We start from the raw sequence: 18446 nt of genomic DNA on the forward strand, positions 1-18446 counted from the left end.
AAGTAAATGGGTTTACAGTGTTCGTTTGGCTGTCAAAATTCAACTCGTGTAAGTTGCTGCATACAGGAGAAAGGAACACTCAATCTCATTAAAATCAGATCTTAGTTCTCGCTACCGCTAAACAAAGATCTGAGGACATCCCATTACGGGTCACATCAGACTGACCTTGCACAAACTTTGACAGACCAATGGAATGAACAATCAGAAGGCAGTTTTCTCGTGCTTTACGGCACTAATTTCAAATTGGCAACTAAGCTTCAAAACGTATTTTGACAAATTCTCGATTACAAATTTGAAACCTTAACAATAGAACATTCTGGAATGGCTAATATATGGTCTAGATTGTATGGATACAGTCATTAAACCCGTAACTATCGTTCGGAGTTAAAGTTTTCAAGGCTGCGTGATCAGAAATCACATTCCGACTGTCACTTTCATAATCTGGTAAGCGATGCTCTGATTGGTCGGATGAAAGGTTTGAGATTGAAGAAACACTGGTCTTGTTTTCTGGCGGTTGATGGTGATTTCTTATTTCAGATAAATGAAATATTCTCTTTACAGAGTGACAAAAATCGGCATCTTTAATACACTCAGGCTCAATAACATTATTCAGTTTATCACAGTTGAGTCTATATATATGAAAATGTTGTTTATTTCTTAAATTTCTAAAGAAATAAACGACAAGTGGGAGTTGTTTATCATTCAATTCAACATTGCAGGGAGAATAAACCACTCGGGCTGTAAGATTTTAACATAATGTATAGCCTCTTTAAGGATGAGACAAAATGTACAAGCTTTAAAAATATTTACCCGTATTTAAATAACAATGACTCCTTAAATGGAATCCGACCTCGACAATGTCCATTTTATGAACAGGTGGGTTTTGTATAAGTAAGTCCCACATATTCTCACAATCCTCATATCGATTATCTGCACCATTTCTCTCAATTATCATATTGCTCCCACTTTTGGATGAGATCGTTCGGCCACTGCATTTATCTGTGTTTCCCAGCTTAATCTATGGGGAACAACTCACTAGACACTTGCCTCTCAAAAATAACATTGTCCAATAGACAACATCATCAAGCACATTGCAAGCACATATTTGAATCTTAGGAATGACATCATGACAGAACAATGTCTTATCGTGAAATAAACAACGTTTCGCTCTTTATTGTTCTTTGCAATTTATGTCGTAGCATTCTTATGTATAAAATGTTCAAAGATTAAGCTTTATGGATTTATATTTGCTGTTTCTTCTCTTCAGGTAAATCGTATGATCATGAGTTCAAATCCCAGATCTACTTCAAATTTCTTTGAAGAGTTGTTTGGACCACAAAGCTACCTTCAATTTACAAACTGGTTTCTTTGATTTTGGCATTAAGGCATTTAGAGTACTAAGTAAGGACAAGAATTTAGGGATGAACAACTTCTTTATTACAATTAAGAGCGACGTTTCGGTGTAGGTACTAACACCGTTATTCAGCAAGTGATATACAGAGTATGGTTGACAAGTATATATACAGGTCGGGTAGCCTAGTGGTTAAAGAGTTCGCTCGTCACGCCGAAGACCCGTGTTCGATTCCTGACATGGGTACAATGTGTGAAGCCCATTTCTGGTTTCCCCCGCCATGATATTGCTGGAATATTGCTAAAAGCGGCGTAAAACCTTACTCACTCACTACACCGAAACATTGCTCTTATTTGTAATAAAGAAGTTGTTCATCCATAAATTCTTGTCCTTACTTACAAACTGGCTCTTGAAATAACAATTGAGTCATTCATCAATACCCCAATCCACATGTTTGTTGGCCTCCTCAACCATCACTGCAGATGTTTGAGATTGTCCAAAGATAATTGTGTCTGCTGAAATATCTAGAGTGAATCATGGGCAACATGTGACACTTCAGGAGGGTTGCTAGTAGCAATCTGATTTTGATTTAAAGTTTTCCAGCCCCCTGGTTGCTACCCATTGCAACCTGTGAAGGCAAACTGTGAATTTATTTCCAAGCTAAAAATATCTTAGTTCATGCTAGATACCATTATCCGCCCCTTACGACAAGTTATCATTGGAGAAAACTGAGAGTTGTTTTTGACAGCTTATTCTTGTTTTTCAGATGACAGCCTTTGTATCAAGCAGATATCATCTCCCAATGGAGACGAGTGGATGTGACAAGTCCTTGTACCGAGCACCCAGCATGTTCCGAGATTTTAAACTCAAGAGGAAGCGTGTTCAAGACATTTTTGGAAGCGACACTGAGTCTGGAACGTTCAACACAAAATTGAACGAATCCAGCGACTGTGACCGTCAGAGCGACGTGAGCAGTGAAAGTGTAGACAGTGCCTATATATCTGACCGAGCCAGCGACATCAGCGACAGACGCAGCATTGACGAACCGCCATTGAAAACGTGCCGAACATCCGAAGATGACAGTGCAAGAAAGTTCGATCACTTCACACAGCAGATTAAGAACTCTGAACCAGGTGGGACCAATAAGAACTTGTCAATGGGAATGACCTACTTTGGTTTCCCTCCAGCATATATGAACATGTTGCAAAACCATGGGGTGTCCCAGGTACCAGGACTTGTCCCGACTGGAATGAGGTTCATTCCGGTCATGGGCACCATGCCTGGCTTGATGCCGGCATCGCTGCCCAACATGTCGACTCCTATGTTTGTTGCAGCGCCCCCTTCTGGGTTCATGTTTTCAAGCAGCGGGACGATGATGGATAAAAATGTGCCACTATTCAACCTCCCAACCAACAATGGAAGCCACATGAACATAGCCTCCGGAACCAGCCAACAGAAGCTGGACAGTTCGAGTAACTTCAAATCTTCAAAGGCGACAGGGAATGAAAAGTTCTGTAAGGAACAAGACTTTATTGCTCATTATACAAATGGCAAGTTTGTATATAGTGGTCACTTGGCTGAAAAGGACATTCGGCCAAATGACCGCTCGACGGACCAGTCAGAGCACAAAGACTATGAATCTGATCCGGAAGAACAAATGATCTGTGCTATTTGTAACGACAGGGCGACAGGTCTGCACTACGGCATCATCACATGTGAAGGGTGAGTAGTACGGCTGTGCAGTGCCTGCGATTGTGTTGCAGTATAATGCGATAGATACTTTTGACCCATGAAGATCCGGGGTAGAATAGGCCTTCAGCAACCCATGCTTGCTGTAAAAGGCAACTATGCTTGTTGTAAGAGGTGACTAACAGGATCGGGTGGTCAAGCTCGCTGACTTGGTTGATGCATGTCATTGTATCGTAGTGCGGCATTAAACAACAAACAAACAAACGATAGATACTTAGGTCTTAGACTGTCTCCCAGGCCTTCGAGAATAAACCAAAGAAGGAATTCAGCTCAAGTCTAGAATGATTTGGCAAGCCTCAGCTGAAATTAGACATTGTTCTGAGCTCCAATTGTATTTTATTATTTATTTTTTAGATATATATTTTTAAATAAGATTACTTTATTTCTGGGACCAAATAATACCCAGCAGTGTATTCAGTCTGCATTGTGATACATATTGCAATATATTGACATAAGTCATTATGTACGTCTCTAGGGCTCACATTTCAATATTCCTACACAAACCCTTTTATCCGTTCCTGTGGGTTTTTTTTCTGAGTTTTAGAATTTTAAGTTTGTCGAATCTGGTGACCAAGCAAAATAATATTATTTTATGGCCTGATAAATGTTCCATGCAACTGTTTACAACAACTCACTCACAACTCACTCACAACTCACAACAATCTTACCCAAGTGTCTTTTTTATATCAAATATATCACCACAAGGTGATAAAAGTGGAAAAACTCTGAGGCTGGCCGAGGAGATATTCCACTTTTATCAACGAGTGTTGATAAATTTGATTTCAAAAGACACAAGGGTGAGATTTTATTTATCATCCAGCATCATTCTTCCACCTTTTCAGTTTGTAGACAGTAATAAGTGTAAAAAGTGCTGCTTACAGCTTCAGCAGCAGAGCCATGAGTGATGTCATTTGATTGTGACGTCATGGTAACCAATGACCTTACAATGGTCTGCAAAGCCTTGTGATGCAATGTCATTGTAGAGATATCTACAATGTAGCCATATCTACTGTGAGAGTCAGTTTTGGATGATAAACCTTGGTAACACAGTGATGTTCAGTGTAAATATATAGTAAAAGGATCAGTTTCTTTTTCTGGCAATGGCTTATGAGTTAAATATCATCCTATTCTTACACCACTTAATAATACCACGTTTTGGGGAGGTTATAGCTGTTCTACTGAAAGTACTGAAAATCCTTTCTCATCTACCCATTCAAAAAAGGAGTTTTGTTTGAACAAACTTGAACACATGAATTCTTTGATAGCCATTTTCTTAGAGTGAGTGAGTGAGTATGGTTTTATGCCGATTTTAGCAATATTCCAGCAATATCACAGCAGGGAGACACCAGAAATGGGCTTCACACATATTACCATGCATGGAATCGAACCCAGGCCTAAGGCATGACGAGCAAACACTTTAACCACAAGGATATATGTATAACAACTTCTTTAATATACTGTTATATCAATACAATTATAGAATACAATCTTTAAGACCAATTAGGAAAATACATTGTAGTGAAGGATATGCTTCTATTTTTCAACCTTTAGTTTTTAAGTAAAAAATGCCCTTTCACCATGGTTTATGGAAAAAGTTCTCAGTATTTGTGTGTATTTTATCGCTAACTAAATCCAGTACCTGTGGCACAACTATTTTCAAGGGGCTTCGGCTCAGGCAAAATCCTCGAATGCTCTTTTGCTAGAGAATCATCTCGGCCAATGTTGAGCCAGTTAAGGTGATTGAGAGTCGTTACCCAATGAAATAAGTTAATATCCTCCTTTGCTTTCTTTACAAGTCCATGCCAAGGCATTATCAAGTTCCCAGACTGAGCCCCCACCAAGGTTGCTAACGCTGTTCATATTTGCCGACATAGCGGAGTGTCGACATAGGGTGGAGTGAAACGGGGTCACTGTTAAACTCCAACCCAAATATAAGACATGCTAACCCATAGGTCCATAAAAACAAGCCACTTTGAATGCCAAGAACTAGGGAAGCTTCTTTGAAATACAAAAATAACTTGGAGAAAAGAATTTTTGAATGGAGACATGTGACAAGTTATTCTTGTATTTCCAAGAGGTCAGACATTGTTGCAGGTGCCCTTATTTTGGCCTTTGTCCATGGTAAAAATAACAGGATTACTTGATGGAGAAAACTGATTCATTATTTTAAAGGATTTATTTATGCATCAGGCACAAAAATAAAAATTGTCATTTGAGTGAGTGAGTGAGTTTGGGTTAAAGCCGCTTTTAAAAGTATTCCAGTTATATCACAGCGTGTGAGCTTAATGTGGGAGGAAAGCCCGAAGCGCTGCAGGTCTTAGACATTTACCGGTACAACTTTGGTGAAACCCACGACAAACCTAGAAACATAACTGGAGTTCACTGGGATTCGAACCCACAATCATAGGCTTCTGACATGCCCAAGGGATGCAACTCTTTTCTCCAATTGTTTATAATACATGACTGACCTATATTATGGTGCAAATGTAATATAAAGAATAATCCATGCTTTATTGCCCCCTGATTGGTTAATTTTTTTTCACAGCAGAACAAAAGAGGTTCAATTCTTGAGTCCATTATACTCAGTAATATGAGAAAATGTCTTTTTTTTTAAATACTAGTACAAAGGAACTGCAATTCATCAGTTACATTGTATGTGAGAATTGCTACCTCCCTTATCATGTTTATTTCAGTCTATTTATTAGCATCATCATAACAATAATAAACTACCATGGTGATCAATGTCAAATATATTTCTTACCATGTCTCTGAAACCAGTTTAAAAGGCAAGCGCTGTGATGTTTAAGTCTTTGAAAGGCATTCAGAAGTGATACACATAAGGAAGAGAATTAATGAATGTCAACTTCTCATAATAAATAGCTGACATCCATGAATTCTTTTCCATATCTGTTATGTTTAGTGTTAGGATGTATGTACACAGGACCAATTGAGAAACAAGCTTTAATGCTTAGTTTCAGATTGCTGCACTGAATACAACTGAAGACAAAATATAAGACTTATTTTTAAATTTCATTCATAAGTCTCTATTTCTGAGAACTCATCACAGAATTAAACTGACAAAATCAAAATTAATTTGTTGAGGCATATGTTCTGGATTCAAATTTGGAGAGATACGCTGAGAGAGGTCAATACTTTACCCAAGTGCTGGTTAAATACCAAGACATTGGCGTAATCAATGGTATTAAACAATAGCTATTTGTTGAGCATTTGATCACCCTTCACATGTTATATTTGTGCTCAAATTGGAGATAGTTGTCAAAGTAATCACTTGCCCAAACATGAAAGATTTCCTAATAATCTCGTTGACATTCCTTTGAGCCCCACCCAGATGCTAAGCCTGTATAATATACCAAATGTCAAACATAATCTTCTATATACATCTCTAGATGTCGGGTTGGAGTTGCACGAATGCTTATTGTAGCTTAAGCTGCTATGTACACATTGTTTATTCAGAGCTACAGATAAGAAGCGTATTTGCGTAAAATACCCCCAAAATGTTCAAAACCCAGTTACTTTCAATTAACATGCATACAGAAATGCATGTATAAAATGAAAAACTCAAATTATGAAAACAGCATGCGTAAATACCCAATGAAGCTTTTTCAGCATGTGTACAAAGGAGCTAATTCCTGAAACACAATAACGAGCTAATTTACTTTCCGAGTCAAGCCTATATATTAAGAAAAGTTACATACATCTAAAACATTATTTCATTTTTTTTAAATCTTCACTAATGTTCACTAATTTTGTGAAAAAATCCAATAGAGTGATGAATAGATGAGTAAAAGAATATTGGTTACCCAATGAAAAATGTAATAACCCAATCAAGATAGAAACCCTAGAGTAAAAACTTAATTGAACCCTGGTCCTCAGCATGACAAGCGATTGCTTTTACCACTAGGCTACCCGATCGCCCCTCTTTGTTTAAAGTATGGTATTGAACCCGGGTCCTCCACATGACGAGCGAATGCTTTAACCACTAAGCTACCCGACTGCCCCTCTTTGTTTAAAGTATGGTATTGAACCCGGGTCCTCCGCATGACAAGCGAATGCTTTAACCACTAAGCTACCCGACCGCCCCTCTTTGTTTAAAGTATGGTATTGAACCCGGGTCCTCCGCATGACAAGCGAATGCTTTAACCACTAAGCTACCCGACCGCCCCTCTTTGTTAAAGTATGATACAATCGTCTTAGTGGAATGAGGCAATTTTTCTGTTTTTGAAATGTTTATGTATTCGATTGGCTTCAGTTGCAAGGGTTTCTTCAAGCGGACAGTCCAGAACAAGCGGGTGTACACATGTGTGTCTGACGGCGACTGTGAAATCAACAAGGCTCAACGGAACCGCTGTCAGTATTGTCGCTTCAAGAAATGTCTCCAGATGGGCATGGTCCTTGCAGGTAACACTCTTCAGCATTAAAAATTGCGGAACTGCACGTTTGCAAATAGAGTGAGTGAGTGAGAGAGTATGGTTTTACGCCGTTTTTAGCAATATTCCAGCAATATCATGGCGGGGGGCACCAGAAATGGGCTTCACACATTGTACCCATGTCGGGAATCGAACCCGGGTCTTCGGCGTGTTGCAAATAGAAAAAAATGATAGCATTTGACCTTCTACCTAATTAGTAGTATTTGACAGTACACCCTTGCTCACGTCTGTAATAGAAATAAATACACACTATGACATGCTATATGTTTGTGTTTCATGAAATGTTTTAAGTTTGCTGAAAAACTTTTTAGAATTCAACATTCAACAGTCAACAGTCGTCAGCCTGGCTTGAGCTGTTTAGAATCATCATTTTATCTCAAAGTATTTGCGAACAACTTATGGAACCAATACATTCAAGGAGTTTTTAATTCAAGTTCAGCAATTTCCTTGTGTAAATCACGTCAGGCATGTTCTATTTAGAAATGGGTGGAAACGATTGAATAAATTACGGATGCTGAAGATAAACAATGCAGGCCAACTTTTCTTTTGTGCTGAGCAAATTTCAACACAATCAAAACTGTGTCTCTAAAAATGTGACACTTCCTATTATATGTTTACTGCGAGAGGTGTCGGACGAAACTTCACAAACATTCTGCCTCAGTTTGTTTAATACCCCCCATATCTGGCCTCAGCTTAACACGAAGCTGGGGAGCAGTTATTGTGTGGCTTGCCAATGATTCTCACAAAGTTTAAACGACACAGAGCAAACATGGGCTTCTCTGAAATCTATTGTCGTGTTTAGTCTTTAGGCGTTTGCATGAAGCGAATGCCGACAGGAATGTTTGTTTGTAAACATTGTTGCGGAAACAGACATGTCACACATTGGCCGCCTGACCTGTATACCGCTTCCTGGTTGAAACAGGCTGTAATACATACAGAAATATCACAAACACTTTTATACATGTATGTGGTTGTGCATGGCATTAGAATGCTTATCTGTTGCTAATCTGATCAATAATGTTGCAAAGAAATCGTGAATATTGGAATTGTCTTTGTGATATCCGCCTAGTCAGTTAATAGGAGGAGCCCAAAGGGTGCTTGCTGGGATCTGTGTAGGGACCAACCATTTGATATGTGGGGTGTGTGGGACAATCTGTTTGCAAAATTGCTTCAATACAAAGACATTTGTCTTCAGGTTATCAATGCAAAAACAGCTCCACCCAATCACCACCTCACCCCACCCTGCAACAATCTCCATGTGACCCCACCCTGCCACAATCTCCACCCCACCTCACCCCACCCCACCCTGCCACATCACCACCCCACCTCACCCCACCCTGCCACATCACCACCTCACCCCAACCTCACCCCAACCTGCCATCATCTCAACATCACCCCATCCTGCCACATCACCACCCCACCTCACCCCACCCTGCCACAATCTCCACCTCACCCCACCCTGCCATCATCTCCACCTCACCCCACCCTGCCATCATCTCAACCTCACCCCAACCACCCTGCCATCATCTCAACCTCACCCCAACCACCCTGCCATCATCTTAACCTCACCCAAACCACCCTGCCATCATCTCCACCTCATCCCACCCTGCCACATATCCACCTCACCCCACCCTGCCATCATCTCCACCTCACCCCAACCACCCTGCCATCATCTTAACCTCACCCCAACCACCCTGCCACATATCCACCTCACCCCACCCTGCCACATATCCACCTCACCCCACCCTGCCATCATCTCCACCTCACCCCTACCTGCCATCATCTCAACCTCACCCCAACCTCACCCCACCCTGCCATCATCTCAACCTCACCCCAACCTCACCCCACCCTGCCATCATATCCACCTCACCCCACCCTCCCACCATGTCCACCCATCATCAGTTCTCACCCCACATCCTCACCCATCTGCTTGTACTGCCCATACAACGTGCTGCAAAGTTACTGAAAGAAATGCCAACTGACCTATGGATGTGTTATTTTCAGCTGTGCGAGAAGACCGCATGCCAGGTGGTAGAAACTCAGGAGCGGTGTACAATCTCTACAAGGTAACCAACAGTCTTGCATCATCTAGTTCACCATGATCCCTTGTCTCCTATGTCAGTCCTAAATGTCCTCATCCTGTGCTCTGATTAGGATGGCTAATTAATGCAAAGAACTTGCTGATTAGCCAGGGGCCTCATTTCACAAACCGATCATTGCTCTACGACTGTGGTCAGTATATATATATTAAAGTGAGGTACAGTGGCGCCCTGCATCTTAAAGGGGGAAAATGTGCACATTCTGGTGCCCTAGTATTATTTATTTAGATTGGTTATATTTAATTGCATACCTCGGAAGAAGTATTATCCCAATCCTTTCTTATGTATCTATTATGTTTCATTTACTATGAGGGGGCATGGGTGGTCCAGTCGTCTAAGGCGCCGCGATTCGCTGTGCAGAGTTGCGGCCTATGATTGTGGGTTCGAATCTCGGTTCGCTCCGATTATGTTTCTAGGTTTGTCAGCACCATAGCCGTGCTCGTGGGTTTCACTGAAGTGGTAAACGTCTGAGACCTGCATCACTTCGGGCTTTCCTCCAACATTAAGCTGACACGCTGCGATATAACTGGAATACTGTTAAAAGCGGCGTTAAACCCAACTCACTCATTTACTATGACCCAAGTCTCAGGTGATGAAGGAGTACATACTCCGAAACATTGTGTTCCTTATAATAAAGAAGTTGACATCCATAAAATTCTCTGAATCTGAAGGTCGAGAAAAGTGGAGTGCTTGTCTCATGTCTGCCAGACCACAGTATCAGTATGGAGTCGGTATGAGTTTCACTAAATGATGACATCCTCTAACAATTCGTTTCTCTCTAAGGTTAAGTACAAGAAACACAAGAGACGTGATGCTAGTGGGCGAATGTACAAGCAGAGAGTAGCTCAGATCAAGGTGAATTGTGATGGTCACATCGCCACGGAGACAGTGACCGGGGGCTACAAGGAACCAATAAACTGGCCGGCCGTTGCCGACAGATCTCAGAACTTGCCACTCACTCAGACTCACCCTATGAAAAACTCACAACCTCTTGTGATGAGAAATGCCGCACCACCGATGACGATAAAAGAAAACATGCACATGTTCCCAGGAAGTGAAATGTATGATAGGAGAAGTGACACGCAGCACCGCATTCTGACCACACAGGTCCTCACAGACACAGAGTCTCGCATGAGTGTTGAAGACAGCAGCCACACGCTCGGAGACGAGCGATCGTTCATGGACTCCCCAGGTTCCTACCAGAGCACTGCTCTGATGTCCCCCGTGTCCAACACATCGTCGACGTCGTACCAAGCTCTCAGCCCTAACAGCAATCCCGATACAGAACATCTCATAGATGAACTCATGCATGTTGACTCTTTACTAGGAATTGCTGAATCGTATCGCATCGACCAGTTCGCAGGCAGCGAGGACTCCGTGGCTCAGACCTTGTGTAAAATCGGGGACGATATCGTGGTGAAGCTGGTCCAGTGGATCCGGCAGCTGCCGTTCTATAGGGAAATCCCCGTAGACGTTCAGTCCCAGATTCTCACCAACAAGTGGCATGAGCTACTCCTCCTGATCATGACGGCGTACGGAGCCGTGAACACAAAGCCTGAAGATGAGACGCCGTCTTACAATGACCTGTACCAGCGAAACATGCAGAAAATGCAGTGGTATCTGAACAACACCTTCGGGAAATCGTTCTCCATTGACCAGCTGCATTCGGAGATCGGTGACGTGATGGAGAAGGTGACGCACATCATGTCGTCCTTCTACCAGATGTCTCTGTCAATCCAGGAATATGTCTGCCTGCAGATCATCCTCCTGTTAAACCACAGTAAGTAACACTCATTTATCTGGCCATGAAAAGTGAATATGATCATGTTGATGACACATGTCTAAGGTTCATTGTGACAAGTGTCTTAAGATTACCAATATTGATGCCGAGTCTCTATACTTCATGACAAGTCTCAATAATTCATGATAAGTCTCTATAGTTCATGACAAGTCTCAATAATTCATGTCTCTATAGTTCATGACAAGTCTCAATAATTCATGATAAGTCTCTATAGTTCATGACAAGTCTCAATAATTCATGATAAGTCTCTATTGTTCATTATGACACATCTCCAAAATTATCAGTATTGGTGACAAGTCTATACTTCAGGGGCTCTATTGTTCATGATAAATCTCTATAGTTCATGATATGTGTCCAGAGTTCATTATAAATCTGTAGTTCATGATAAATATCTATAGTTTGTGATAAATCTCCATAGTTCATGATGATGTAAAGCTTGTATAGTTCAGTAGAAGTATTCAAAGTTCAGTGACATAAACTGCACGCACGCACAGCAATGTATCATGAGACATACATCAGGGCCCCGTTCACAAAGTGATCTTAGCGCTAGGATGGTCATAAGTCTGTTACGGTATGGGAGTTGTGATCATCTTAGCGCTGAGATCGCTTTGTGAAACAGGCCGCAGGATACATTAGATTACATTTGTCCAGTTTGTATTATCAGACATACATCAGGCCCCGTTCACAAAGTGATCGCTTTGTGAAACATGTCCCAGGATACGTAGGCCTAAGTTTGTTGAGGCTGTGATAACTGAGGCTTTCAAAGTTGATAGGACTCTCATTGTTGCTAGCTTGTGGCATCACTAATTTCCTGTGGGGCGGTCTGGTAGCCTAGTGGTCTCGCCGAAGACCCAGGCTCGATTCCCGACATGGGCACAATGTGTGAAGCCCATTTCTTGTGTCCCCCGCCGTGATATTGCTGGAATATTGCTAAAAGCGGCGTAAAACCATACTCACTCACTCACTCACTAATCTCTTGTTTCCCCTCCACAGATGATGCAAATCCCAGCCAGGTGATGGAGAAGGTGCAGGATCGCTACATGACTGGGCTGCAGACGTATGTCCACACACATTACCCTAACGAACCAAACCGCTTTGGGGAGCTGTTGCTGCAGCTGCCACAGATACAAGCTGCGTCCTCCCTGCTTCTGAAGAGCAAGATGATTTACATCCCATTCCTCCTCAACTCTTGAATCATCATGTAATCTACATGTCGGTCATTTCATGGACAATCTGGTTGGAGAACTGACAAGATGGTGTTTTATTATGAAAACGATGAAGATCTTCGTGAAAAGTTTTGTAGATTTTACCGAACATCAATGTTGATACATGATCTGTTTGTAAATATTTAACATAAACTTATATAGTTAGGTGAAATTGTCATCATAAAAACGTCTTCAGAAATGAAGTTTGTGCTAATTTATTTATATATATGTAACATGTGATAAAAATGTTTTATACAGTAGTGATAGTTTTCAGATAAAAGCAAGACAATCTCATTTTACTCCCATGATCAAGTTTCAAAATATATTTATTTTACATAAAACAATGAAGGATGAATTCATCTCATGATCTGTAGGCTGATGTATTCAAGATCGAGTTTAGGCAAAGGGAGGTAAGCAGTGATGATTCAATCCAAGTAACCCTCTGCTATGTCTGTGTACGTCTTCATTCAGACCTTCACGTTTCATTCTCGTTCTTAGTTTTCAAATGGCACACAGGTTCGAATCCCATGTTTGTTGGTTTGTCAGCACCATGCCCATACTCGTGGGTTTCACCAAAGTGGTAAACGTCCAAGACCTGCATCACTTAGGGCATCCTACCAACTCGAGCTGACCCACTGTGATATAACTAGAATACTGTTCAAGGCTGTGTTAAACCCAAATCACTCACTCACTCACTCTAATGGCAGATTGTTTAGGTCATATGAGCAGACAATCAAACTCAGTTGATGCAATGACAAAGCAGGTAGACACAAAACATGCATTGGCCACAGTTTTGTATGTAATGGTTTATGCAGAGACCATATAATAATCTATTATATGGTCTCTGGTTTATGGAACGGCCTGGAGGCGAAAAACACACAGAGTAAAATATTTTAGTTTTATTTCCTTTGTCCAATATTCCGTATTAGAAAAAAAAGATACAACTACAAAATCTAAAGAAGTTAAAGTGACTTTATGCATGATTAAAAGATTGAATAGAACAATGACACTAAATTTCATTGATACTAATTTGGTTCAAAAGTCATATCTAGCAGAGAATAATCATAGCTTTCTCATGAGACCTATGTGGACACACCCAATGTAGAGAGGATTAGGAGCCACTCCCCGAATATCAAAGTCTCCTGATCATGTAAGGCTCTTACCAGGCAATACGTATTTAGCATCTATTGATCTGTGATGTTATCTCCCGATGTAATCAATACACTTCTTGTTTAGATCATCTTGACATTCTCCATGTCTGATAATGTCATGTGTCAGTCCAGCTGTTAGCATTGAAACTTAAAACTCTCATTTAAAACTACTGAACACCTCATTATATTCACATATGGGCTATACATACTTGAAGACTGATTATATTTTTTATAATTCTCATTTAATTCTAGAAATAGTAATAATGTACGCTGGGTATATGTTTTTTAGCCAACGTTTATTAGTACCAGCAGTTGCATGTATACTGAATTCATGTCTTTTTAAACAAAGTTTTTTATTTATTATTTATGTTTTGATCATAAAAAGGACTAAATACTTCATATAAAAATGTCTTTGAAAGCAGTCACATCTGAACACAGTGTTACAATTATAAACATTTTTTAAAAGATGCCTTGCTTGGCAATGGTGTTAGGATCTATGCTGAAATGTGGCCATTGCAGTAAAAGAAAGAAGTTGTTATCCATAAATTGTGTCTACTTTGTAAATTATTATGATTGTAAAATTTAACAATGTTGGCTGTGAATTTAAAAGTTACTATATTCATCATTATGTGTTAAGAAATAATATATAAATGGAATGGCGTTTCTGTGGTGATGTTTCTTCAAATCTTAGAAAGGTTACATCCATCACCTCTGTGTTACTTTCCATTTTCTTCAGCATTACTTACAAGATATGAACTGTGGAAATGGGTCTTACAAGACCTGATACTTGTGAAGATGGTTGTAAATTGAAAAGGTATTTTCTTAATGCATAGGCATATGCAGATTTCTGGATATACTCTTTTGCAAGTTTTATTTGTTTGATAAGAAAAAATAAAAATAAAATATAATTTGCATGTTGTCAAGTTTGAAAGATAAAATAGCCTTATTCCTTTCAGAATAACATCTAGTTTCTGATTTAGTATTTGGTTAAAAAATGCCTCAGATGAAGTTTGTTTGGGGTGTTATGAGTAAGCAAAATATAAGGGAGTAATTATACCAAATGCCGTTTTCAAGGTATTTCAATGAATTCAGCTATTTTATTTAGAGAGAACTTTTAAAAAACTTATCACGAAATGAAATGTAAATATTGACATATACATGCATTCTTCTGTGTATTTTCAGAGCTGAATATTTTGTATGATGTTTTTTTCCATCTTGACGTAAGAGTTGATGTATGTAACTTGTTGTGTCCGTAACAGGGAAACACAATGTTCTGTGTGTGGAAGTTAACAGTAGAACGTGTCACGCCTATCCTAGTCCTCTTTCACTATATCAGTACGGGTGAAGTGCCTTGACGTTATACTGAAAAAATGATACACTTTTAAAACAAATGGGCTGTAAAATCATGTACCTAATTGTAGAAATCGGATTACGAATGTCCTTGTATATGTGTTATGAAGCACAGGACCATGATTGTCTCAGAGACAGGTTAGGGTAAGGATGACGTAGGATGAGGGCCCATTTGGCCGCACTGGAAATGTCAAATTTGAAAGTTGCAGAAAAATCTGAAATTTTGTTATGAAAGTTATCAGACACATTTTCATGTGGCTTACAACACGACTTTTTCTCTCTTACTCTTAGAGGTTTTTTACCTTTGCTTAAATGAAATAATGGCTAAACTGAGTAGAAACTGATTTTTCAATCTTCAAAATAAGAGTATGGTCCATGAAATAAGATTATTTTTTTACATTATGGTTGTGATGTAAGTAGAAAATGATCTTGGGTAAAACACTTCATCATACGCCTCTCCCCCACAACTCCGTTTTTAAAGCATATTAATCATACTGATGTGTAAATATTACTAAATCATTAGGTTAAATGTTTTATACTACAACAGCAATCAATTAGCTAAATTATTTTAAGTCAACCCCCTTTACAAACATCTGAATCAGGGCTTGTTGCTCATGTTCAAAGGCCCCAAACCTGTAAATGTTGAAATGAACAAAGTTTAATTCTCATTCATGCATACACATCTGATAAATTTCATGATTTGTACAGGTTTTAAACACTCCTTTAACAATCCAGTACCCGTGGGCTAAAATGGGTCCTTTTCATATTTTGTCCTTCTGTTCTTAAAGGGAGATAACTTTCAATGGGAGATAACTCTCATTGTGTTTGCAGCAAACTTTGGATCTCAAGATCAGTACATATAGTGTTTCCAGTGTAATATCTGTTTATTTTTACCATTGAATATCGTGTCATTTCATCACTGTAGATATTTCATCATTCAGTGACATTTGGTGATGTAGATATTGAACTTTCATGACATCAGTATTTATCCTCAGTGCTCACACTTTTCAACATTCATGACATATTCTCCGTCGTTTCAAGATATTCAGAATATTAATCGGGTTAGAATACACAGACCAATTCATTTATTCATCATTCGTATTTTACTGTAACCATGACAATCATATGTGTGCCTTGCATACAGAATGTAGTATATTTAGAAGATTTTATTCATCAATCTGTTTATTTTAATGTTATCATCAGAAAGCATTTTCACTGTTTGGAGTCCCCTATTAAATTTCTGACATACTATGGATGACCCCAGTAGGAAGCATGTGACTGTAATTGTATGGACACTATAGGGTCCATGGATTGGCTGAAAACAGAAACAGTTTCTCGGGCATCTGAGTGTCATTTTTATTGCCAAAAAGGAAATATCTTTCAATTTTCCATGTCATATAAGGAAAAAAATCTTTCGATTTGCCATGTCATATGAATTAGACTATGATATCTTTAAAAGGAACTCAGACATTTTGCGTTTGTTCTAGATGGGAGTTTTAATGTGTGCCTATTGTTTGGGGGTAAAATATATGAATATAAAATATATCCTTCATGACTTCTCCCTTTGGAGAAGAGAGTGTGCCCGAGAAACATGTCTTTAATGCAGCTTTACATGAACGACTGTATAGTCAGGACTCCACGTCAACCTTCCTCTGAAAGAATGTCGACAGGTCGTGTGTAAATTCCTCACTGCAGCCTTAAACTACTGATTCATGCAGTAGATATTTGTCATCAAGTGCCTTTGTCTCCTTATTCTTTCTCTAACTGAACGAAAAATGTGTTCAAGGGGAGATAACTCCATTTACATCATAATACACTTTGAGTCTGTCGGTTTGACAACCTATTGTTTGTATGGTGTGTTTAAAATACATGTATGTGAGAAAGTTTGTTTTTTATATCTTTCTTGAAAATTTCATATTTTTTAGAGAGAAAAATGTCTGTCATTGTAATATATACTTCATTGTTTAGCTCATCCAGAAACTTTAATGATCATATGCAAGAAAGGTTAATTTTGTCAATGCAGTGGTGTTCAGTTAGTATGCCCGACTTGCCCGACCAACGTGTGCTGGGCAGTGGGAATATATAATTAAGTTGCCCTCAGGCGAGTATTGTTTGTTTGTCAACTGCAGATGAAATACCTGACTAGTAGTAGAGGGAAGATACACCAATGCATCCGGATTTGTTTACTTCTCGATACAAGTATCGATCACAATCACACACTAAGTAAAAAGTATCGATTCTTACCTTCAATGTATTCTTCAATAAATGTTACCAAACAATTGCTAATGAAAATGAGTAGTGAAAACGTTAATATTTCCATCCATTGCGCCATACTTGACACTGCCAACTGTAAATCGTTAGTGTGCCAGGTATTTGTCTATCCTGTCTATGAAAAACATGGCCCATGCGCCACAGAAAAGTGCACATGCAAGTTTCATGATACGTATCGTATCGTGAGCAAGGTATCATGTTACGTATCGTATCGTGAGCAAGGTATCGTGATATGTATCGTATCGTGAGCAAGGTATCATGATACGTATCGGATCGCACAGTTGGTGTATCATCCAAGCCCTACCAACTAGTCATTTATTTATTCTGCACATCTCCCAATAGCTGTTGCTTAAGAAGTAAGGTTTTCTTCTTTGAAAATCAGACAGGGCAAGGAAAATTTTGAAGTTTACTTTCTCTCGGGCAAGTAGGAAATGTTGGTTTTTGAACACCTTTGTCAATGCATTAGAAAGGGTTTTGTCCAAGAATTTAGAGTGTGTGTCTCAATAAATGTAAAGGAAAGATGTCTCCAATCACACTAGGCAAAGTCTGAAACTATTCCAGTAGATAGTAGTTTTGAATTGATGGTAAAACACTTGTTAACCTATAAAAACGTCAGAGTTGCCAATGTTAATGTGCCAAATGAATTATATCACATATGTAGGTAATATTAAAATATTTTCAGTACTTGAATACAAAAGCAAGTTATGGACTTTTATATCCTGAACTTTATTGTGTGGAAATAATTAAGATTTTCAGAATATCAACTATAAAAAGTGCAAGACTGTCACAATCAGGTTAAACATCAGGAATATCTGCTGTATGTGGTAACAGACAATATTTCAAGTCTCCCTCAGATAAAGATACCTTTCAAACCACGTCAACATATATCAATCATAATTGTAAGTAAATAACATACAGAAAAGCTATCCTGTATACGGCTAAAAAAAATAATAGTCTTGGTTCTCAGGCATCATCATAAGGTCTGCCGCACATTTTGTTTTTATTTCCATTTTCAAATATT

At 39.2% G+C, this 18446-nt stretch overlaps 1 protein-coding gene across 3 annotated transcripts in view; it reads left to right on the top strand.

The window, feature by feature from the left end:
- LOC139459704 (nuclear receptor subfamily 6 group A member 1-like) overlaps positions 1–18446 on the top strand; it is a 55326-nt gene extending 36880 nt beyond the window's left edge. For all 3 annotated transcript variants that reach the window (XM_071241343.1, XM_071241341.1, XM_071241342.1), the window contains exons 2-6: positions 2118–3073; positions 7371–7519; positions 9553–9614; positions 10431–11427; positions 12442–18446. In XM_071241343.1, coding sequence (XP_071097444.1) covers positions 2118–3073; positions 7371–7519; positions 9553–9614; positions 10431–11427; positions 12442–12641 — 2364 coding nt within the window. In that variant the 3' untranslated portion in view covers positions 12642–18446. The remainder of the gene's footprint in view (positions 1–2117; positions 3074–7370; positions 7520–9552; positions 9615–10430; positions 11428–12441) is intronic.

This window comes from Haliotis cracherodii, unplaced genomic scaffold, assembly GCF_022045235.1.
Source record: "Haliotis cracherodii isolate W230 unplaced genomic scaffold, xgHalCrac1.p SCAF_13, whole genome shotgun sequence".
NCBI lineage: Eukaryota > Metazoa > Mollusca > Gastropoda > Lepetellida > Haliotidae > Haliotis > Haliotis cracherodii.